The sequence below is a fragment of the Stomoxys calcitrans genome, chromosome 3 (assembly GCF_963082655.1).
Source record: "Stomoxys calcitrans chromosome 3, idStoCalc2.1, whole genome shotgun sequence".
Taxonomy (NCBI): Eukaryota; Metazoa; Arthropoda; class Insecta; order Diptera; family Muscidae; genus Stomoxys; species Stomoxys calcitrans.
The window spans coordinates 101837201-101862555 of NC_081554.1; the positions used below are offsets into that span (position 1 = coordinate 101837201).

The following is a 25355-nucleotide window of genomic DNA, read 5'->3' on the forward strand; positions in this document are numbered from 1 at the left end:
ACAACCAGCGCTTCAGAAAAACAAACACAACTTTATTTATTGAACGAACAAAGTTAAAAGGCGAATGGATGTGCAAAGAAGATCATCAACAAATTACAAGTTGAGAGCAAAGACCGCGTTGGCTTTTCCAGCGGCAAACCTGCCATTCAAGCGAAAGAGGGCAATGGAAGCGACAGTTTCCACGCTTACCAACTCAGCGATACTTGATTGTTGCGAAAGTAGCACGGACTCATTCGATAACGGTTTAGGTACTCATTGGGAGGTTTACAATGCAACATCAACGAGAAAAAGAAAGCATAACCCAACAGGCAATGCAAAAAGCCTTGTTACCTGCTCGAAGCTGTCCTACGGAGCAGCAACGGTCTGCCATCAGCTTTTTGCTGAGGGCATTGAAATCCCAACCCCATGTCAGTCGGGAATCCACAAGGCTTCTTTGCATGAAGCTGATCGGTTGAAGGAGTACTTGGTAAGCACGTTTTATCTGGAGAGGTGGACCATGCACTTTGACGGAAATACCTGGAGAGCTGTGCATATCAGGCCGTGGTCCTAAGAAATGAATCCAAAGAAATAAAGTTGATTGCGCTCAAATTAAAAGATGGGAAAGTTAAAACAATCACAGCAGGACTCCAGAGTGTGTTAGCTTAGTTCAAACTGTGGGGATCAATTGTGATGATTGTTGCCGATACAATAAGCATGAATACCGGCAAAAAGACAGGCGTTTTAGTTTGACTGCAGTTCATCAAGTTCATCAGTTGCCAGCACCATGTACTGGATCGCATTCTTTGTGTTGTCATGGACCATGAGCTATATGGATCGACTAGATCTACAAACATCGAGTATTTCTTTGTGCAGGAATTGATGATGAATTGAAAGCAGCCTTCAGAAATTAAGGAAACAAGTCACTCCTGTCTTCCTTCACTTCACTGTGAGCAGTCAATTGTCTTTTGTAAAGTTTAATCAGATCGTTACCATCTGCAATGCACGTGCCATTCTCGCAAAAAAAAAATGCAAAAGCTAATTTTTCCATGAACATTCCAATAACAGGGCCAAACTTCCTACATATCAATGAGTGCGGTCCGATTCAAGTTATAGCTCAATGATAATGGACCTCCTTTATATAGCCGAGTCCGAGCGACGAGCCGTAGTGCGACACTTTTGTGAGGAAGTTTTTACATGGCTGCCATACAAATGGTACAGTACCCACAAATATCGACAGCATTACAAATACAACAACAAATTTTGTCAATCAACATTACACTGAAGAAAAGGAGCAACAGGAAGGCATCACTACCGCTAAAAATTTATTCTGATGCGTCATAGGCAGACATACTAACCTCTGCGCTACGGTGGCTTTCCGGCCATTTCTTGCTCATCTTGCATTTATTCTGATGCCTGAAACACGGAATTGGTTGCATAAAATGTGTTCAGTCATTTTTTACTCATGGACTGATCAGTGCTTCAGTAGTCAAGTTTTTCGTGTTGAATATTTTCAAGAACTATCTGTAAAGAACTAAAGCTTGTGTTTAATTATGTAACTGCTTACAGTGACTTCAAAAATGCCCAAAATGCCGTTTTTTTCGGATCAACTTAAATTGAAGATTTTATCTTATCTCAAATAAAAACTCATCAATGTATAATACCAGGATATGGGGTTGTAAAGAGGTCATAAGGTCATCACACTAACCTACATATGATATTTTCAGCCAACATGTCCTTAAGACAGAAAAGTTTTGCCAACCAAATTCAAACTAATGCTTTTTTATGTTTTGTTCTTGTTTGCAGATAATGTGGCCAAAGAATTGCTGAAATTGAGATTGGATATTACACTTTTTTTGTTACGATCCTGATACTCCTCCAGTTCAGCCCAAGTTCCAAGTATACTGTTAGAAGAAGCGCCTACCTACTGCCACCTTCTCAACTACAAATCAAAAACTGAGCGAAAGAAAAACTCATCCACGGCAGGTGGTCGACGAGAAAATGCTCAGCGAACGATCACTCCTGCTGAGTGGCTACAATAATAATTCCATTGAGAGCACCAAGAAAAGTTGCGACGAAAGCAAAACTCCACCTCCCAACATTTTTAGTGTAGCTCAGGCGGCATTGACTGTGACTCCAACGACGACGGCGGCGGCCGCTGCAGCTTATCTGTACCTGGAAAAGGTTAAAAATGAACGAATGTCGCCCAGAGTAACTGCGTCCCAAATAGATTCCCTAAAGGATGTCATTATGGAATCGTCTGCCGCTGCTGCTGTCGTTGCAGCAGCCATGGTAAATAACAACAACTGTTCTTCGATTAATAATAACAATAATAGCAACAAAAACTCCAATAATGGCAGCGGTAACAGTTGTAGCAGCAGCAGCAACCAAAGCAACAATTCAATTCATAATCAAAACCCAATTGGTAACACTCTAACCAGCCCCAGTGATGAGATACACAGTCATACCCTGCCATTATCATCCTCATCTCCATCCTCCAACTTTGGTCAAACGCAACAGCATCAGCAGGCGCCATCGTCATCGATGCATTTGAACAGCAATCATGTGAAAAAGGAAAGACTTAGTCCGACTGGCACAAATGGTGATCTGCAGTCAGCTCTATCGAGGTATGTTAAGTCCAATGCTTCCCCAAAGATTCGAAATTTCAAAATGCGTTGCGATGGGTTCCACGAAATAAATTTCCCAAATATTGTCATGAACTAAGTCCCCAGATAGGGAATTACTTCATTCTCTCCAATTTTCTTTAGTGGGTTGTTTCATTTGCGAAAAGTTGAAATTTTATTTCCAAAATGTATATCACTTTTTAAAGCCCATAATACAATGTCAATGTAAGTTTCAATGAAATGGGACCTACGTAACTGTCACGCCTGATCGAGTTTTCGAATTCGCAAAACGAAAAAAACAAGAAGCAAAATCGGGAGATCGGTTTATATGGGAGCTATATCAAGATATGGATCGATTCAGACCATATTAGACACGTATATTGAAGGTCATGAGAGAAGCCGTTGTTCAAAATTTGTGCCAAATCGGATGAGAATTGCGCCATCTAGAAGCTCAAGAAGACATGATCCATGATCGGTTTATATGGCAGCTGTACCAGGTTATGTACCGATTTGAACCATGCTTAGCACAGTTGTTGGAAGTAATACCAAGACACCTCATGCAAAATTACAGTCAAATCGGACGAGAATTGCGCCCTCTAGAGGCTCAAGAAGTCAAGACCCAAGATCGGTTTATGTGGCAGCTATATCAAAACGTGGACCGATTTGACCCATTTACAATCCCAACCGACCTATATTGATAAAAAGTATTTGTGCAAAATTTCAAGCGGCTACCTTTATTCCTTTGAAAGTTAGCGTGCTTTCGACAGACAGATAGACGGACGAACGGACTTAGAATGTCATGACAATCAAGAATATATATACTTTATCTTAGACGCATATTTCGAGGAGTTACAAACAGAATGACGAAATTAGTATACCCCCATCCTATGGTGGAGGGTATAAAAAAATGTTTAAGGTATATTTTCTAAACCTATACTTTTAAGATTTTTAATTTCTTGAGGCTTCTCTTGCTGATTAGAACTTTTATTAAAGTATACATTCGAAGTTGTATGTACCAATGTTTGCAAGATTAAAACCAGAGACAGTCTTTTGTTTTGCATTTTCGAAAACTGGAACAGGCCAAAAACAAGATTTGTGGACTAATTTCATTATGAAAATTAAATTGGGGATTTACTTCTCCCACTGTTTCATAATTGTATGTAGTTTTATCATTTAACGCACGTAGTATTGGGTTGCCAAAACAGTAATTGGGGATTTTTCATATAGTCGGCGTTGACAAATTTTTTCACAGCTTGTGACTCTGTAATTGCATTCATTCTTCTGTCAGTTATCAGCTGTTACTTTTAGCTTGCTTTAGAAAAAAGTGTAAAAAAAAGTATATTTGATTAAAGTTCATTCTAAGTTTTATTAAAAATGCATTTACTTTCTTTTAAAAAATCCGCAATTACTTTTTGGGCAACCCAATATATAATTTAACGCAGCGGTACTCACATCTAGCACCTTTTTGGTCTCTTAAAGTCCCCTTAGGCTCACTGACATCACCCATTTTTTTTTTGGTAAGAAAATAGTACTTTTAAGGCCAAAACAGAATGAGCGCGTTGAGGAGTGTCGCGATGAAAAATGCAACTCTGCCAACAAATATTAAAAAAGCAACTCGCAAAAGTAAAACAAATCTTAACTTTGACGACCAAAACACTACTCAAGTGTGGCAACACCAAATGACGCTCAGTTTCAAGCGTCAAAGTTAAAAATGTTTTAACTTTTGGACGTTGCTTTTGTGGGATTTGTGTGCAGAGTTGCATTTTTGCAATGCGACGCTCAAAACCAAAGCTCAACGCGCTCATTCTGTTTTGGCCTTTACAGCAGAGCCAACGTCGATATTAATCCGCCCCAAGCCACTGTGGACATTAGGGCGATGTCATTTTTACAACCTCATACCCCTGTATCATGTTCTGATGTATGTGAAAATCTTCTTATATATAAAAATCAATTTGTGTTTGTTTGTAGGTTTGTTTGCATGTTTGTGTGTTCCTTATAGACTCAGAAACGGCTGAACCGATTTTCTTGAAATTTTCACAGATGGTGCATAATGAGCCCGTGGTGAAAATAGGGTACTACATTTTTTTATATCTGAAGGGGGGGGCGGACCCTCCCCCTTACCCTAAATTTCAGAAACGCCAAATCTCAGAGATGGGTGGTGCGATTTAAGCGAAATTTTGTGTGCTCTCATATAGTACCCTAAAAATAAAAATTTGGTATTCTAATTTCGGATGGGGTACCTAGGGAGGCTACCCTACTCTAAAACCTACCAAAAATATATTTAAACCAATCACGACAATATGGGACTCAAATGAAAGGTGTTTAGGATTAGAAAACGTATCTGATATCCAATTGTCGGACCAAGTGCTAGGGGGACCACCCCAAGCCCCAAAACACCCCTAAATCGGACATATTTACGACCATAGCAATTTGGGGCTCAAATGAAAGGTTTTTGGGAGTAAAAAAATTTGATATCAATATTCGGGAAAAGTGTCTATGGGGCCACCCCATCCCCACAACACCACCCAAACCACAGTTTTTGGGGAGTGACCAAAGATATGTGCGGTCTAGCGTTGTCCTGGTGGAATATGACACCTTTACGATTGACCAATTCTGGTCGCTTCTCCTTGATGGCTGTATTCAATTTGTCCAATTGTTGATAGTAAACATCCGAATTAATCGTTTGGTTCCTTGGAAGCAGCTCAAAATATACCACACCCTTCCAATCCCACCAAACAGACAGCATAACCTTCTTTTGGCGGATATCAGCCTTTGAAGTGGTTTGAGCTGGTTCACCATGCTTGGACCATGATCGTTTTCGACTAACGTTGTTTTAAACAATCCATTTTTCATCTCCAGTTATGATTCGTTTTAAAAACGGATCGAATTCATTGCGTTTAATGTGCATATCACAAGTTTTGATTCGGTTTGTTAAATGAATTTCTTTCAATACATGTGGTACCCATATTAAAATTGACGCCAAACAAACAAATGTAAACAAAATTTCGCGCACTTTTTTTCTAAAGCAAGCTAAAAGCTGATAACTGACAGAAGAAAGAATGCAATTACAGAGTCACAAGCCGTTGAAAAAATTTGTCAACGCCGACTATATTACTACTATATTACCGACAATTACTTTTTGGGCAACCCAATAGATTAATAAATTGATCTTCATGAAACCTTAGATCACATTTTCAAACTTTGTATAATCTTAAGCTTAAATATGTGCCCTATAAATGCAACTTAAGCTCATGTACCACTGTGGAACAGCAAATCGGTCGGTAGGAGGACGAAAAACCTATGGGGAGATCCGGATTGACGAGGAGATCAGTATTGAAAGGAGATCAGTATGAAATACGTTACTTTAATTGGCTATGACAGAACATTTGCCCATTAGCTGAACTTAGAACAGCTTTTCAAGCGACAGCATGACTATCAGTATCATGACGATACATATAGGATTACGAGCTCCCTTATTTAGCATAGGTGCGGCAAGCGATAGCCTTTTAGCGCATGTAGGGTAGATGATGAGACGTTGGAGCATTTTTTATGTCATTGCTGACTTTTGCAGCTAATAGATACTGGTACTTGGGTGCAGACACAACACCTCCTTTTTATTTCCTTTCAGTAATAGCCTCGTCATCCCACGATCCGGTTCTCGCCATAGGATTTTCTTCATCCTACCGAGAGTTTCGCTGTTCCGCAGTGTTACATGCGTTCGTCCCTTACTCCCTTAAGTCGGACTGTGCCGGCCTGAATCTTGTCTTTGTGCTTAAACCTGTATCAAACTGTACTCATTGATATGGGAGTGAAAAAATGGGACAATATTTATTTTTTTGTTTTTTAACGACGAGTTTATCTTCAAATTTAGAAACATGCCAAGCAAGAATCGCCCAGAGCAGCTAGGGTCTTGAAATTATTTAGTTTACACCTCAGCTCTAGCCATTCAAAATTTCAAAGAGTTATATGTATCTACGACATAAGGCTCAAATTCATTAAGTCTCTTTGATACAGATAGGTCGATTGGTTCAGATTCACTTTGAGGCCACTTATTTTTGTCGGTTCATATTACGATATATCTGCCATAAACTCATAGACAATTTGCAGTATGAAGACTTAATATATAACACACGATATATATTTTGGGAATCGGCTTAGATTTATGTAAGTTATAGTAATGTTAGTTCGCACTACCTTGTTGTTAATGCGATTATGGTGGAATTATTATGGAAATATTTTGAGTTTTTTTAGCCTCTTGAATATGGTTCACATACGACTGGTTTTGTGTTAGATACTAAAGCCATATATGGGAAACTGGTCCACTAATTGGACTTCTTACGCCAAGAGAAGTTCGTTTTTACTTGCGTGTATAATGAATTTACCAAGTCCACATTGACACAACATCCATTACTTTGCGCACCATGTTCAAAATACAAATACCAAAGACATTCCTTTTATATATATTTCTTCTTCAGATGAATCCATCGAAAGATGACTTAAATAAAGCATGTAATTAATTATGATTTTGACACGGCAAAGCCAAAAAAAAAGAACAGAAAAAACAGAAGCTAAAACACCTCAGGATAGCTTACAGCATTTTTGGTAGCACACACCGTCTGGCTAGATATAAATTAAGGCAATGCTATACGAACAACCAAAATCGAAAATAAATTTGAACACAGAGTGGCGTTAACTAATGATTTAATAAACGCGATTAGCATAAAAAGACGCTTAGGCGCTGGAGTATCAATTAACACCTGCTGCTGATGGCATTTAATGAATATGTTAAATCCAAAGGGCTTGAGCAAATCAAGTCAAATATACATTCCGAAATATCATTTCGTTTGTGAAATTTTCCAGCGTTAAAGTTTTAACCACGAACTGAAAAAGAATTAGAACAAATCCAGAATAGAATTCTGCAGTTCCGTGAGTCTATCCTCCACACCTATTACTTTACTTTAATTGGCTATTGACAATGTCTAGTGAAGAAACATTTGAACAACCCGTGGATTCACATTTCAGGCCACTGCCCATATCTTCGGGAATTGTTGAGGAAAAAGCGGGTCTGAGAGGAACTGATAATGTATCACCGTTCGAATTACCAGCTGTTTCCGAGAAAAGGTCCCTGGCTTAAGGAGATATACTTTGCTTGATATATACATGTAGGATGGAGAGACGCAAAAGCCATTTCTATTCCAAAAGCAGGAAATCGGAATCACACCAAAGCAAACGATTTTCCAAATTTTTTGCCTGTTACGGATCAGAGATCATTAAATTTAACAATTTTGGTTTGTTTCTCTTTCGAGACGATCTCAATGATCGGAGATGCAAATGGAAAAGGAAAGCCAAAGATTGAAACACACACCAACCACTATGGGACGCATTTCGTTCTACTAATTCGTCACCCTGTCTTAAGTTTATTGAGAGACTTGGTGTGGCGTATGCTTAAACTCGCTTCAATAGTGTTTGGCCAGGCTACCCCGGATGGTCCAATGCTAATTCGACAATAGAACATATGTCATGCAGCGTACATTTTGTTCAAGCAGGGCTGCGAAGTTAACTCCGACCACTTAATTTTTTGGCAAAATTAAAAAATAAAAAAAAAAATTTAAAATTAAAAAAAAGAAATGTTTCCTAAGCCAATATGTTCTTTAATATAAAAATAAGTAATTTTCTTATTATTTAATGACCATTTAGCGGCTTAGTGGCTTATCTTCATTAATTTATTTTATTAATACAGCAACCAACAAATGTAGCAAGACTCTAAAAGAATTTAGAGAAAAATTTTTATTTGATTTTTTGAACTATAAAAAATTGCCGTCTTTCGACAAGCCACTTTACGCCAATTCAAGTTTCATTAGATTAGCTCTTTCCTAATTCGAGCTAGAATTTTCTAAGACAGTTCTATGCTTGGGTATTTTTATAATCTACACCATTACTGCCGTACAAGGAAGAGAGAAAGACCCATTCATAAGCATACCAATCGACTTGGAATAACTTTCTGACCCGATTTAGCTGTGTCCGTCTGTCTGTCGGTCCCTCCATCTGACTTTCTGTCCATGCTAGTATGTGTACAAATTTATTTTGGCATCTTTTTGACCTAAAAATTAAGCCTATTGAAATTGGGAGAAGTCGGTTCAGATTTGGATATAGCTTCGATTTTCACTTCTGAAACCTTTGCAAGAGAATTTATCAACCGATCTTCTCAAAATTTTGCATCTCGATGACTCCCAACATATGTACGGACTTTGTTTAAAAGCCTACATAGAGATATCATTTTAATACAATTTTTCCCAAAAACAAAATTTTAATGCAGTTTTTAAGACAAATGAAGTTTTTTCTAAAGCATACAATTTTAATGAAATTTTTTCCATACATAAAATTTTAATAGTATTTTTCACAAACACAAGGTTAGGTTAGGTTTAAGTGGCAGTCTGTCATCAGACTCACATAGAGGTTTTCGTCCATTGTGGTACCACAGGAACAGAAGAAGGAAGATGCCTTCTAGTTCCTACCGATGAACCATCTAGATCGCTTTAATAACTTGCGAATGTTCACATCCACTAAATCAGACAGGTTCTCAAAGAAATGAGAATTTAAAGTGGAACTCCTTCTGACTGCTACTGCGGAACACACACAGAAGGTGTTCAATAGTCTCTTCTTCTTCGATGTCCTCACAGCTTCTGCAAGAGTCGTTGCTGGCAACCTTCAGTCTGTCAGCATGTTTTTCGATTAGACAGTGAGCTGTCACGACGGGGAGCAAAGCGGTAGACCTCTTCAAGTCTAAATTATCATTCGTTGTCCTTCGGCACCTGGTCCTGAAAACTTAACTTACATATCGCTAGAGGCATATCCACAGATTCCAGTATCCCTTGAATGTGTAGGGTAGTTCCAAGTCTCGCAAGCACGTCTGCTTTAGAATTCCCTGGGATATCTTAGTGGCCTGGCACCCAAAACAGGTGAATTTTGAACTGTTCAGCCATCTCGTTGAGAGATCTGCGACAGTCGAGGGCGATTTTTGTGTACAGAAATACGTTCTTCAAGAATTTAGTAGCTGCCTGGCTGTCTGAGAAGTAATTTATGCCAGTCGTCGTTATGACATTATATCTTAGCCATTCCACCACTTCCTTAATTGCAAGGACCTCCGCTTGATACACACTGCAGTGATCGGGTAACCTATGTATCTATGTAACTTCTGTTACCAGGGATTTCGTAGTTCCAATCTGTTCTATCAGGAATAGTGGTAAATAATTTTTATCAAAAAGCGGCTAAGGTAGGGTGTAATCCACACTGCCTGGAACATCGGATATTGTATCAAGGATAACACAGTGTCCGCTTCCGTCACGTTAACATCACGGCAATGGTCGCTGCTACGTGTCTAGCTACAATGTCCAGATGCATAAGATGTAGCATTAAATTCAGTGCATCAGATGGTGTCGTCCTCAATGCGGCTGTGATGCACAAAGAAGCCATCCTTTGGATCCGGTTAAGTATTGAGCAGTAGATGAACTTTTGAAGCGCAATTCACCAGACCACAACACCATATAGCATTATAGGTCTGACAACTGCAGTATATACCCAATGCATAACACGCGGTCTAAACCCCCAACATTTGCCAATGGCTCTCTTGCAGGTGTATAGGGCAAGAGTTGCCTTTCTTGCCCTTTCCAAAATGTTGTATTTAGGGTTAAATTTCCTGTGCGGTATTTTGCGCTTTCTGTAAATGGAACATTCTATCTTCCCAAGGACACAGGTTCCACGGTAGGCAACTTGTAACTCCTGCTGAAAAGAACTACTTTTGTCTTGTGCGGATTTATGCCTAGACACCTTTTGATAGCGCACTTTGCTTAGAGTGCTGGAAAACTTTCCCTTAACAGCAATTGGCACGCGACCACATTTATAATATTTTATTAATGACTATATTCGAAAGTAGAGGAGGTAGTAAACATCCTTGAGGTGTTCCTCTGCTGACCCACCTTTATATATCCACAGATCCCAAGCCAGCCGTAATGCATCTTTAAGTAACTAAGTTATTATTTAACTTTCTTAGAGTTGATGCCTATAAACTCCAACTGCTTGATGATTGACGTCGGTTTTTCATTATTGAAAGCATCTTCAATGTCAACATATGCTACCATATTCCTTGACAGCGAGAGATCCCTCTATGTAGCCGAATAGGTCGTGAAGTAGCCCTTCACGCCCTTTTAGTGCATTTGCCTTTACTATATGCATGCTGCAGCCACGACAGGCGATCTCCAGGGATCTTTGTTCTAAGATATATTTCTATCAACCTCTCAAGAGAGAAGGAGAGAATGTTCCATTTACTGAAAGGCTAAAATACCTGGGTGTTTTGCTGGTCAGGATATTGAACATCTAATCCAACATTTTGGAAAGGGCAAGAAACGCAACTCTTTCCTCTGCTGTGTGTGTGTCCCACAATGGCAGTCAGAGAGAGTTCCGCTTTAGGTTCTTATTTTTTTTTAATTTAGCGGAAGTAAATATCAAGTTTTTGGGCTTTTTAAAGCAATCTGGATAGTTCAACGGTAGGAACTAGAAGGCATCTTCCTTCTCCTGTTTCTGTGGTATCACAATGGGCGAAAACATCTAAGTGCGTCCGATGGCAGACTGCAACTTTAACCTAACCTAACCTTCCTAAAATATCCGTAAACGGACAACTTTTGCATTATGTAAGAGTCTACATGCCCATGTCTCCTACACGGAAAATTCTTGATATTTGTGATCAGTTTCGCGGTCCATCTAACGTATGCTTCTCTCTGCCACCGTATGTATCACTTTTTACAGTCTCTTCTCTTATTTTCTTTCTGTAGTCTGTTGTTCACTCTCGCCTTGACAAGTGTAGAGCGGTTATCGACTTGCTGGTCTAGCGGTGCCATTGCTGCACCGCAGCAGCCGTAACGGTTCGATAGGTCGATGCCAATCTTAGCGCAGCGTTTCGCTGAACACTAATCAGTGGTTGTGCCCTGTGCCTGACATGATTCCGATCACTTTCCTTGTCGTGATGACTGTGTTATCGACTACTACAAACTACACTTACCACACTCATAGGAAAAAAGTTTGCTGAAAATAGGAAACACTGTCTGCTGAATATTAGTAGTTAATTTTGCTGCTATTGTAGCAATAGTTCTGCTATTACAGCAGCAGTACTGCAATTTCAGAATAGCAGGCTTTCTGCTGAAAAGTCTGTTGTTTGCTGAAAGTGACTGCTGCTTAATTCTGGAGGGGATGTAAGAAGAAAAAATAGAACACATATGTAAATGTGTGTCTCAGTGGATGTTTATAAACACCACTGAAAGTATACTTATGGAAAGTTTCTTGAAATTTAGATACAAAAGACCTTACCAATCATGTGCACATTAGTAGAGCAATAACAAAAAATGCCAGCTAACTCAGCCACATTTCGAAATGTATACCAATGGATGGATCAGGTAGTTTCGTTACAGTAACATTTCAAAAATTAAAATCATCTATCACTTCCAACAAAATTCCTAAAAAAATTCTAAAAAAATGTCTAAAGTAATCCAAACAAGTAACAGTAAAGTATCATACAATTTTTTTTTTCAGCAGACTTGTGCACTCATTAATGTTTGCTACTACTACTTCTTTCCCATTTTCAGCAGACAAAAACTGCAGTTTTAGCAAACATTTTTGCTGTTTTTAATTGCAAATTTGATTGAGTGCATGAACATTTCATAAAGGAACAGGGGATACTTCTCTCATATCAATAAGTGCAGTCCGATTAAGGTTTAAGGTCAAACATAAGGGGCCTTCTTTATTATGCCGAGTCCGATTGGTGTGCCGCATGCGAGACCACTACGTTGTCGACACACATGTCTATTTCGATGCTGATTCTCCGTCTGGTTAGCAGACCTTATTTCCGCGTTCGTGTAGCCAGTTCCTCGAGCGGATCTTGACCTGCGTTAGCTTACGCTGTGCCTCTTTCGTGTTTTTCGCCGGTATGTCTGCCGCAACGTCGTATGCGTAGGAAGGTCTCGTCAGGTATTGCTATCCTTAGGATGTCATCGTAGCTGATGTTCGATATGACAGGGCGCTGGTTGAACCCTTGAGCTGTTCCTGACGTTATCTGTAATCTCGTCGTTCCAGAACGCGGTTCGTAGACCAAATTTCTATCTTTTGATTATTCTTAAAACGTACCCTGGTATTTTAAACTTTCTTTGTAGAACATCTATCACGACTTTGCACCTTAGACTATTAAAAGCGATATTCACATCAAGTATAGCCAAAAGACGAACAATTCTTTACTTCTGTCGATTAATTGAGAATGAAAAATTAAATGTGTTGCATTAAAAATATTGTCTTGTTATTAGAAAAAAGAATCTAATAAATGTACAATAAGAGAGGATCTTAAAGATAACTATATAGATCTCAATGCTCAGCAAAGTCTTTGTAGCGTGGGCGCTGTCTAATACATCAATAGATGATGGAAAATGTATATTAATTTTTTCTAGAGTGATGCCTTTTGTTTTACTGCGACCAATAACTTTCTTGAAGTTGTGGTTTCAAACCAAAGATGTGAAAAAAAGATGGGAAAAAATTATTTATATATTGAAAAATTATAATGGATAACAACCTCAGCATTTCGCGCATAATATCTCGCTGCATTGATCCACAAGAAGATATGTAGTTGAAAGTTATACTTCTAGTTGGTAGTTGAAAGTCATGATTCTGTCAGCCAATATTTAGGCGCCTAAATTAAAGTTAGATAATTAAATATTCCAGTACTATAGGGTAACATTAATATACACAAATATTTTATTCAATTTCTACAATGCTCTCCATTTTCGGCTGAGTTTTGCAATGCATTTCTTCCTTTATACTCTCACAGCCAATATATTTCTGTTTACACTCCTTCAATTCACACTACATACATTTGGCTCACTTGCACGTCTGTTTGAATTACATGTGTGTGGAAGAGAACACAATATAATATTGCTTATTTAAGAAACAGAGTTATTCCGTTTATGCTGTTAAATAACAATTCTAATTCGTACAATTAAAAATTTGTTAACAAAAAAGGTATTGGTTACCAATAACATGTCATGATTCCATGCTAAATGGAATTCCAATGTAAAAAATTATCAAAGAAATTAATCACATTTTTAAAAATGTTATTTTAATCAATACCATGTTTAATTTGTCAAATATAACTCAATATTTTTTCTGTGGGTAGAACCTTTTCGACAACATCTTTTAGTGCGGCGACAGTTTATTTTCCTGGGCGGAAGCCGTGCTGCCTTGTGGATAACCCTCCTCCCGTGTATAGCTTCTTCCAATCTGACTTTTATAAGTCTCCCGAGTAGTTAACCGGCTGTGAGACATGCATAGAGGTCTGTTTGACGAGTGTGATAGTACGTCTCGCTTTCCCTTACTTATCAACACCAACTTCTCTTCTTATCAGCATTTTGTGAAATCGGCAAGACAGTCCGGCCTTGCCACCGCTATCAGATTCAGCAGCTCTGTATTCCATCAGGACTTGGTGCTTTCTTATTTTTCATTTTAGCAGCTGCCGAAAAAAGTTCCTCCACTGTAAAAGTGGTAAAGCATCGTGTTTCCTCGTTGGTGGTATTCCCTGCATCTATGTCGTGTCTGGAAAACAACGGGTTTACGATGCTACCCATGATCTCATCGTCTAGCTCGCTTGCTGGGTTCTTTTCGCCTAGCATTTTCATAACAGCTTTGTCGCCAAGGCAATATGTCTCCCCACGGATCTCGGTTAATATCCTCTCTCAGTGATTCCCACTGTTATTTTTTAATATTTTGTATGGCGTTTCTAAAAGACTATAAAGAGGTATTCGTATGAGCTCTTTTATATTTTCTTCGATATCTAAGTGTGTTGATTGTCTCGTTCCATCAGTAGACAGCTGTTGTGTTTCCCATTGGGGTTTTAATTTTCGGCATCGCCTTGTTGCAGGCTTTAATTATGACGCCCATTGTCTGGCGTGCTACGGCTTTGGCATCTCCTTCGAGCTGTTGGCTAGCCGGTCGATATCAGACTTGAATACAGAGGTTTCCAGCTTATTCAGATTCCACTTGCGGATGTTTTTTACTGCCCTTCGTTCAGCAATTGTGTATACCTTTAGTCTTCTACTAAAAGTTACAATGTTCTTTGGAGCAAAGCCTTTTTCTTTGTACAATTTTCTTGTGTAAATTTTGTTTGTCTGGTGAAATGTCTTCGTAATTTCAAGTATTCCTTCAAGGTTTCGAACTAGTCATATTTAAAAATAAACTTTGACCAATCGTTAAGATCTTTCTACACCAAACACTTACGACCCCAAAGACAAGGTGAAGATGGATTTTAATAAGTGATACACGCACTTCGAAATCTAGGGAGAAAATATTCAATGATTTAATTAACACCACTGTGTCAAATTTACAGGCCTGGCTTATTGTCCATCCGTATGCTTGGCACCATGAATAATTTTCATTTGGAAGAAAAAGATTTTTGTATGAGACTAGCTATCTGCTAACTTAGCAGATTTCAAAATTCAATTTATGTATGCGACGGTTTACGATATCGTACCCACAGCTAATTGATGATGGAACCATACTCTTTCAATTGATGACATGAAATGCTCAACCTATAAAGTGATTTCTGCCTTCTTCTCAGATATCTATCTGTGCTGTCAAAATCTCATTTAAAGCACTTTAAAATTTTGTTTTGATTGCATAGAACTTCTCTCTGATAGATATTCAAAGCAACTCTGTGTTAAATCTAAAGAAATTTTGTGCTAAGAAACATCTCAGAATGAAGTGTGGATTAAACAAATTGGAACTACTTTCGTTTAGCTGATGTAACTGTTAAATAATACAGGGTGCTCCAGAGAAACTTAGTTATTTGAAAAAACTCCCGAGCTGTGAGTTGGGCGGGGAGGGGCTCATTTGGAGGGGGAAGTCTCCAAGTTTATCTCTCTCTCTATCTTTGCAATCGGTTACCATCATGCGGGCCTTCGCCGTCGAGAGCTTCTTTTCGCGCTCGCTATGAAATTCATCCTCACAGACTCGTTCCTGACCGTTATTCGATTCGGTCCTGTTATATCAAAAAATGAGGCACACAGTTGTGCCTTTTTTAAAGGAATAATCTTAGTAGTTGATCTTAACGAAAAGCTTTTACGCGATTATATCTCCTTGACAACAAAATTTGTTGAACGCAGACCGAAGCACAAATGTCCAGGAAACTTCGTTCCTCATTTTGGTTGTCCCCGATAATTTCATACAAAATGTTCTGGAGTTCTCTGTTGTTCTCCGGCGGTTCTCTGTTTCTTTTCTTTTAGTTTCTATTCCGCTTCTATTACTAATAGAAAAACAAAAACCCATACTTTTAAAGTTAGGCAGAAAGTGGTCTTGCTATAATAGCATTTGACTGATTTCCCAGATCGCTACTTCGTTTGGCACCACACCAAACTAATCGGTAGGATCTGTCAAAAATTGATGTAATCTAGGCAGAAACTACACTCTTAAGAGTATTTTCCTTTTGCTGCGCAGCAAAAAAGGAAACCAATACCACTTCAGATATTTCTGTCAAAAGAAGACATCCAACTATTACAACAAAAGAAATTTGCCCAACTAATACTCTAACAATTGACTTTTATTGAAAGAGTAAGCTTTTAATGTAAGCATATTGCAGTCCATACTGTTTGCGGTGTGCCGTTGCACTACATTTATTCGGTCTTGAAATAATTCTTTTGTCCGGATATTAGCCGGTTGCAGACTGCAGGGTTCTCTGTTTCTATTGCAAAATGAGGAAAAAAACGGTAGGATCTGCCGACGAGTTTTGTGTGGTGCCAAACGAAATCGCGTTTTAGGAAACCAATCAAATGGAATTACAGCAAACACATTTTCTGTCTAACTTTATAATATTTAGAAACCGAGAACCCAGCGGTCTGCAGCGGGAAATATCCGATTGTGCGAATTATTTCAAAACCGGATAAATTTAGTGCAAAACGTATAATATTTGTTTGTTAAGGTCGTGGTCGACGAACACGACGAACACTATAAAACAGCGAAACGGTTGGTAGGACGACGAAAATCCTATGCGGAGATCCGGATCGTGAGAAGACGAGGCTTCTACTGAAAGGAAGTAAGTAGGAAGTCAGTATAGCTTTCGGTCAGTATAGCATGTGTTGGATATGTGAGGAAGATGATGAGACGTTGGAGCAACAGACTCCGGTACTTAGGTGGGGACACAATACAATACATGGACCCACTTAGGGACGTGGAACGGAAAGTTAGGTTAGGTTGGGTTTAAGTGGCAGTATGCCATTAGACTTACTTAGACGTTTTCGTCCATTGTGATACCACAGGAGCAGGGGAAAGAAGATGCATTCTAGTTTTTACCGTTGAACCATCGCCTTAAATAGCCCTACAACTTGCGAATGTTCACTTCCGCTAAATTAGACAAGTTCTCAAACAAATAAGAATCTAAAGTAGAGCTCCTTCTGACTGCCATTGCGGGACACACAACACACACACAGCAGATGTTCAATAGTTCTTCTTCCTCGACGTCCTCACAGCTTCGCCAAATGTGGTTACTGACAACCTTCAGTCTGTCAGCATATTTTCTGATCAGACAGTTACATATCATGACGGACACAATGACTGAAACGCCCGTTCTAGTCAGCGACACCAAAGCGGTAGACCTCTTGAAATCGAGACTGGGCCACATAATTTTGGAATACTCACAACCCCCCTTTGGGACCATCTATCATTCGTTGGCCTTCGGGCCAGATCCTGAAAACTTAGCCTACATGTCGTGACCATCTATCATTTGTAGCCCTTCGGGCCAGATCGCTCTAGGCATAAGCACAGATTCCAGTTCCCCTGGAATGTGTAAGGTAGTCTTTCAAGCTCGTCCGCTCTCTAATTCCCCGATATATCTCTGTGGCCCGGCATCCAGAACGGGTGAATTTTGAACTGTTCAGCCATCTCGTTGCGAGATCGGCGACAATCGAGGGTAATTTTTGAATTCAAAAATACATTCTTCAGGGATTTAACGGCTGCTTTGCTGTCTGAGAAGATATTTATGCCAATCGTTGTTATGACATTACATCTTAGCCATTCTGCTGTGGTCGGTTAACTTTGATATGATCAGTCCACCTGATCAAAGTAAACCTGGTCGTCTAGTTAGGAACCATCCGTATAAAAGTCTATGTAACTTCTATTACCAGGGATATTATAGTTCCAATGGTTTACAGTGGTAAAGTATTCTTTATTAAAAAGCGTAATCCACACTGCTTGGGATATCACGCATTGTATCAAGGATATTACAGTGTCCCTTAACCTCACAGCAGTGGTCGCAGCAATTTGTCTAGCCACGATGTCCAGAGGTATTAGGTATAGCATTGAGTTCAGTGCATCAGATGGTGTCGTCCTCAGTGCGGCTGTGATGCACAAACAACTCGTCGCTTGCATCCGGTTGAGTATTTAACGGTAGGAGGACTTTTAAAGCGCCGTCCACCACCATACCACAACACCATCTGCCAACTGCAGTGTATACTCAGTGCGTAACTTGCGGTTTGAATCCCCCACTTTTCCAATAGCTTTCTGTAGGTGTGTAGGATAAAGTATAACTCTAAGTAAAATTCTAAGTGTGCTTGCCCAGCCGCAGGGAAACTTTCCCGTCATCAGTATACGCGACCACTTTTACACCTTTTTCTTCCAGAGACAATAATATATTGTTAATGGCTATATTCCAAAGTAGAGGAAACAGTACGCCTCCCTCAGGTGTTCCTCTGCTGGCCCATCCTTTAAGATCTACAGATCCCAAGCCGGCCGTAATGCATCTTCTAGTAAGTAAATTATTAATAAACTTTCTTACGGTGGAGTTGATGCCTAGAAACTTCAACTCCTTCGTGATTGAAGTCGGTTTTACAAAATTGAAAGCACCTTCAATGTCAAGCGAGAGAACTCTCTATGTAGCCGACTAGGTCGTGAAGGACTGTTTCAGTGGATTTGCCCTAACTATATGCATGCTGTTGCCGAGACTGGCGATCTCCAGGGATCTTTGCCCTATGATATGTTTCTAACAAACTCTCTAAGTCTTCAGAATAAAGAATGACATTCTTATAGGACGAAAATCTTTCGTCTTTATGTGGTAAGGTTTGCCTGCTTTTGGAAAGAAAATGACATTTGTGTCCCTCCATGTCACAGGTATGTACAACATGCTGATACGAGCAGAGTATGTCTCCCTAAGCCAAGCAGCCAGTCTGTCGGACACAGCTTGTAAGTTCAACCGACGAAAACAATTAGGGATTTTGTAAGTAGCACGGAAGCCCTGGCTAAGATATTCTTTTTGAGGTAACTTTTTAGTATTTAGACCGCACAACAAGCCGATTACTTGCTTAGATGTATGTCCATAGTAGCAAGCGGCGGATGAATATCAGCACTCTCAACACTTCAACCTAACCTATCCTGACCTTAATAATGGTAAACGCTTGTATTATATACATGGTTTTTCCAACCAGCAGCAGCACATCGAATTATTAACTTTGTGTCCTCCATTAAAGGAGGAACATACTTGAGCACCTCGAAATTACCAGTCATTCTAGCGATGTCCGTCCGCTTGTTAGTAAAGCTAGTCACTCGAAATTTTTTAAAAATACTTCTTATGAAAACGTTTGGGATTGCAAATGAGCCAAGCCGTTCCTGGTTTTGATATACTTCTTCTGCTTATATAATTAAGCCATTGCATAGCCCCATAGTGGTTGGTGTGTGTTGCGATCCTTTACCATTTGCAAAAAACATCTCCGATCATTGAGCTCGTCTCGAAAGGGAAATAAACAAAAATTTAATATTTAATGATATTCGCCCTAATAGGCAAAAAAAACTTTAAAATATCTATATTATTTTTTATTTGATATCCCGTACACAAGTCCATGAAGGAGTTATTTTACAGTACAGGCATTTTAGATCAAATTTAAGAATTCAATAGACAAGTGTCAAAGAAAATCTTGTTTGAATCAAATGTTCGGATCAGTTTAAAATTTTAGCTTGGCTTTGAAACAAATTTGAATTTTAAACAGCTACTGCTTGAAAAAAAAATTAACTAGAGTAAGAGTAACAAGTAAAAGCGTGCTAAGTATGGCCGGGCCGAATATTTTTTACCATCCACCTTGGATCGCATTTGTCAAGTTCTTTAAATGGCCTTTTCGAATAGAAAAACACCACCTCCAAAATTTCAGGCAAATCAAGTAATAATTGCGCCCTCCAGAGGCTCAAAAAGTCAAACGTGGGGGGGTCGGTTTATATGGCAGACATATTAGGTTATATACCGATTTAGATCATACTTAGAACAGTTGTTGGAAACCAAAACGACATATGCAAAATTTCAACCATATTGGATAAGAATTTCGCACACAGTTTTTGAAAGTCATATCAGAACACTTTATGCAAAATTTCAGCCAAATCGGATAAGAATTGCGCCCTCTAGAAGCTCTAGAAGTTAAGACCCAAAGTCAGTTTATATGGCAGTTATATCAGGTTATAAACCGATTTAGACCATACCGATTTAGGCTATGGCACAGTTGTCGGATGTGATACCAAAACACCACATGCAAAATTTCAGCCAAATCGGATGAGAATTGCGCCCTCTAGAAGCTCAAGAAATCAAGACCCAAGACCGGTTTATATGGCAGCTACAGCAAAACCATTTACAATCTCAACTGACCATATTTCGAGGTGTTACAAACAGATTGACGAAATTAGTTTACCCCCATCCTATGGTGGAGGGTATAAAAAGAACTAGTACGTAAAGGCAAAATGTGGGCGGTGTCGACTATATATAATACCCTACACCTACCCTATAAGTGTAAATTTGGCGTCTTCAGTTTATGAACGAGATATCTTATTCTTAAGCGATTTTGATGTACCACTGCATAGATGTTCAGATGGATAAATAAAACAATCCGGACGAAGATTCGGAAAAATCCGTGGAAATTTTTTATATCGTAATTGGAACCGTTATAAATAAAATTCACTATAAATATTAACATCACATAAGAGTGCCTTGTTTAATTTCGCAAGAAATTGAAAAAAAGTTGACCACATTATTGCAATGTTACTCAAAATCGAACGAAGTTATATTAATGGGAGCTACATGATCAGATTTCGACCGATTCCATATACATAGTGGAAGCCATGGAAGAAGATGGGGTGATAAATGCGCTTTCAAAGGCTCTACAAACGAAAATCGGGCGAACATATATACGTAAGCTATTGGGTTGCCCAAAAAGTAATTGCGGATTTTTTAAAAGAAATTAAATGCATTTTTAATAAAACTTGGAATGAACTTTAATCAAATATACTTTTTGACACTTTTTTTTCTAAGGTTTTCGAAGGTTTGTTCCATTTTATGCACAACCTCGTGCAGGACAGTCTCCACCGGCCTTCTCTTGATATAGGTATGTTGTTTGTATTTGAGCAGTAAGTTGGTTTTCCTATTCTCTATCATGGTATCCACGTTCCTAGGTTTTGAGTAGAAAAGACGCTAGGCTTATAAGTCTGTAGGCCTTTGGTGTCGCATAACTTGCCTTAACGGGCTTGGGAATAAATATCCCCTTCCCTCCTGCCAGGCTTTCGGAATATATGTAAGTTCTAGGAACGCTGTGAAAATAGTGGCCAGATAGTCGACCTCCTTCTGTAGTTATGATGAAAATATGCCATCAGGTCCGGTTGACTAAAATGGTTGAAACTCCTCAAGTCTTTCTTTACCAAAAAAAATCTATAATGATAAGCCTTCGTTCAATCTTATTATTACAAGATTCCGGTGTCTCCGTTGGTTGTATCATGTGAAAATGCATTTTATCAAAGGTCTTGTCTTAGCTCTCACTCCCATTCCGTTTACAAATGTTTCAGTTTGCAAATGAGTTTTTGAGAGAAGCTTTTTCACCTTGGCGGCGTCATTGGCGCTATCGATCTGTTCGCAGAAAATCTTCCTGGAGGCACATGTTGCCGCTCTGATAATCTTATTGTATTCCTTGAGCCATGTGTAATACACACCCTAATAAACATCCGATTTTTTAACAAGTCCCCTGTTATAAAGTCTCCAGGGTCTTGCAGTTTTTCTTGTGCCGCTATTGCAGTCGTAATCCTGTTGACATTGCCGTCAATGTCTTTTATGCTTGGGCAATTCAAAGTATCTTACCACAAGTCTGCCTCTGAGTCGTCCTCCGAATTTTGTCCAGTTGGTTTTCAACTTATTACGGAGGAGACGCTCAATGCTTAGAGCCTTATTATGATATTATTGCGTGGTCAGTCGAAATTACATACCTTTAATGAGATCTTATAATAATTTGTATAATAGTGTATCCTTCACCGATCCTATTTATGTAATAAAGAATTCTATCCTTCGTTGGTAGTTGCTTCTTGAAGTTGCCAGAGAAGACTGTTTATTACATTGTCCTTTCATTGTTGTGTAATATCTATATTGCTTTAGACAGAATGTGTATGTCGATCTAACTCTAGTGTTTAACTGGCTATAAAATTTCTGTAGCCAGTATTAACCTAACCCTCTACTGACCCTCCATAGATCGGACTATGTGGTGTTCGCATCCATACGTAAAGGGAGGTGACTCCTCTGTCGGCAAGGGCTGGTGTAAGAGGCGTGGGAACAAAAACAAAATTGGCTCCTTAGATTTTGGTTATTTTTGTATTCTCTGAATTTTTTGCATATTATCCCTAAAATATCCATTTTATGGCGATGATGTCAGTGAAAACAAGTAAAAGCGTGCTAAGTTCGGCCGGACCGAATCTTATATACCCTCCACCATGGAACAAATTTGTCGAGTTCTTTTCCCGGTATCTCTGTTGTGCTGTTTCAGGCTATAGACCAATTCAGACCATATTTGGCACGTATGTTGAAGGAATGAGAGAACCCATTGCAGAAACTTTCAGCCAAATCGCATAATAATTGCGCCCTCTAGAGGCTCAAAAAGTCAAGATCCCAGTTCGGTTTATACCCTTCATTTATACCCTCCACCATGGATCAAATTTGTCCAGTTCTTTTCCCGGTCAGCCAAATCGGATAAGAATTGCGCCCTCTAGAGGCTCAAGAAGTACAATAGAGAGATCGGTTTATATGGGAGCTGTATCAGCCTATAGACCGATCGGACCGCATTTGACATGTTCGTTGGAGATTATGGGAAAAGCCGTTGTTTAAAATTTCAGTCAAATTGGATAATAGTTACGCCATATAAACCGATCTGGGATCTTGATTTCTTGAGCCTCTATAGGGCAATTCTCATCCGAATTGGCAGAAATTTTGTATAACGGCTTCTCTCATGACCTTCAACATACGTGTCTAATATGATCTTAATCGATCAATAGGTTAGGATTTTCATGCATTAGTATTTGACAGATCACGTGGGATTTCAGACATGGTGTCAAAGAGAAAGATGCTCAGTATGCTTTGACATTTCATCATGAATAGACTTACTAACGAGCAACGCTTGCAAATCATTGAATTTTATTACCAAAATCAGTGTTCGGTTCGAAATGTGTTCATTCACCGTAACGTTGCGTCCAACAGCATCTTTGAAAAAATACGGTCCAATGATTCCACCAGCGTACAAACCACACCAAACAGTGCATTTTTCGGGATGCATGGGCAGTTCTTGAACGGCTTCTGGTTGCTCTTCACTCCAAATGCGGCAATTTTGCTTATTTACGTAGCCATTCAACCAGAAATGAGCCTCATCGCTGAACAAAATTTGTCAAAATTTGAACACATTTCGAACCGAACACTGATTTTGGTAATAAAATTCAATGACTTGCAAGCGTTGCTCGTTAGTAAGTCTATTCATGATGAAATGTCAAAGCATACTGAGCATCTTTCTCTTTGACACCATGTCTGAAATTCTACGTGATCTGTCAAATACTAATGCATGAAAATCCTAACCTCAAAAAAATCACCCTTTATTACACAATGACTCTACAATGTTCAGCATTCATTTATGGTCCGATATAGCTCCAATAGCATAACAGTTCTTTTTCAATATTCTTTGTTTGCCTAAAAAAGAGATACCGCGCATAGAACTCAACATATGCGATCTATGGTAGAGGGTACATAAGAATCGGCCCGGCCGAATTTAGCACGCTCTTACATTTTATAGTTGCTGTTATTTTTGGAGTATTTTCCCACTACATTAAACTCCACCGTAAACTTAACGTAAACTAACATTAGCACACACTTTGCCAAACCTCGAAATGAAGATTTAAAATCCAGTAGCGACGTACTCTACAAATGTCGCTCCTATTTGTAAAGGGATAACCACCGCTGAAAAATTTCTTCTGATGTTCACGCCAGGATTTGAACGCAGACGATCGGCGTTATAAGCGGACATGCTAACATCTGCGATACATGGTAGATGTCAATAATGGATCGGTTTAGCCCAACATGACCAATCGCCTATCTGCCTCTGGAATAGTTCTTATTTTCGCGGGATTTGAGGAATACTTCGGCATTTTCCATATTAGCTTACTCTTGCTCAGGAATGAACTTTTTTTGTTAGCCAATTTTTCAAATTTTGAAAAGTGTTTGTTTGAAGTTAACTTATATCGATTTCAGAAACACTGACTAAACTTTGGAGTAGAAAATTCTACTGTGCAGAAGATCACTCAATATTTTTTTAAAACTCTCTTACCTAAGTATTAGCACTCCCATTAGCAGAAGCAGTAAAAGAAATTATGTTCAAATAAACCATTGCATCGTTTATGTCGCTTTCGTGATGTGACAGCAAAGTGACTTAATTGCATTTAAATATGTTAAAACTGGTGCCCAGAGGAGCAAGACTTTCTGGGTGATGGGTCCTTCGCACATCCACGTTACTTCATTTATTTGGCATGCACATTTACTTATTTTTAAAAATCATGTCTATAGCTCCCATTGCATATACAACATTTTTAGGGACTCACAAGCCTTTCCTGGCCCTACTTTCTGAGGCGTAGTGTAAGTAGCCGGCCAACAAATGGAGCACAGTATTGTCCAGATGCGTGTGGGGTTTTTTTGGGGGAGACAGCTCGCAGACACTTGTTCCAAACGTGGATATCAGATTCGTGCTCTATCCCATAGAACTTTCATTTAATTACCATACTGTCCCGGTCGACCCACATTACCGTGTGAGGTTTTTTTTGGGGGGGTCCTTTAAAATCCCTCACCATAACATTACTTTTGTTGGTTGTACAACCCTTTTCTCACAATCTCTATGAATAGTTTCATAAACACTGTTGATCGGAGATGTTTCTGAGTAACTTTGCTTGCGAGCATCTGTGAAGCACAATGGATTCGATAAATTTGTATAATTTAATACCTTCGAAGTGCTAATCTTATGTCACACATTGTGAAGATAAATTTAATTTATGCAAATCCTCAGTCCGGTGGTTCAGTCTGTCTAAACACAGTTGGCCACAACTGAATATGAATGTTCTCATTTAAACTAAATTTATCTATCTATAACCATAAAATATAAATTATAATATTATGGACAGACAGACGGACGGCACACACATTCGCCGGCATCAACAACAACAACAGCCACCTAAAGGTGTTCCCCTTTCGGATTTACTCACTATAGCAGCCCACTCCAAACACAGGGCCACCATTCATCAATCCGTTTGAGCTATGAGCGAGTGGCTCAAGCTTCTTCTGTTCGATAAACCTTTACACTGCCTCACAAAACTATGTGCCAATTTAAAAAGCAATGTGGTGTCGTTATTTTGATATAT

The 25355-nt window shown here is 39.0% G+C and overlaps 1 protein-coding gene and 1 long non-coding RNA gene across 2 annotated transcripts in view; both read left to right on the top strand.

The window, feature by feature from the left end:
• Positions 1–25355, top strand: part of LOC106095553 (myosin-G heavy chain) — a 236661-nt gene that overhangs the window by 124072 nt on the left and 87234 nt on the right. The window contains exon 2 of the mRNA XM_059364214.1: positions 1783–2603. Coding sequence (XP_059220197.1) covers positions 1978–2603 — 626 coding nt within the window. The 5' untranslated portion in view covers positions 1783–1977. The remainder of the gene's footprint in view (positions 1–1782; positions 2604–25355) is intronic.
• On the top strand, positions 13812–14446 carry LOC106095582 (uncharacterized). The gene is made up of 2 exons (XR_001222768.1): positions 13812–13966; positions 14038–14446. It is a non-coding gene; the product is annotated as an uncharacterized LOC106095582 (long non-coding RNA).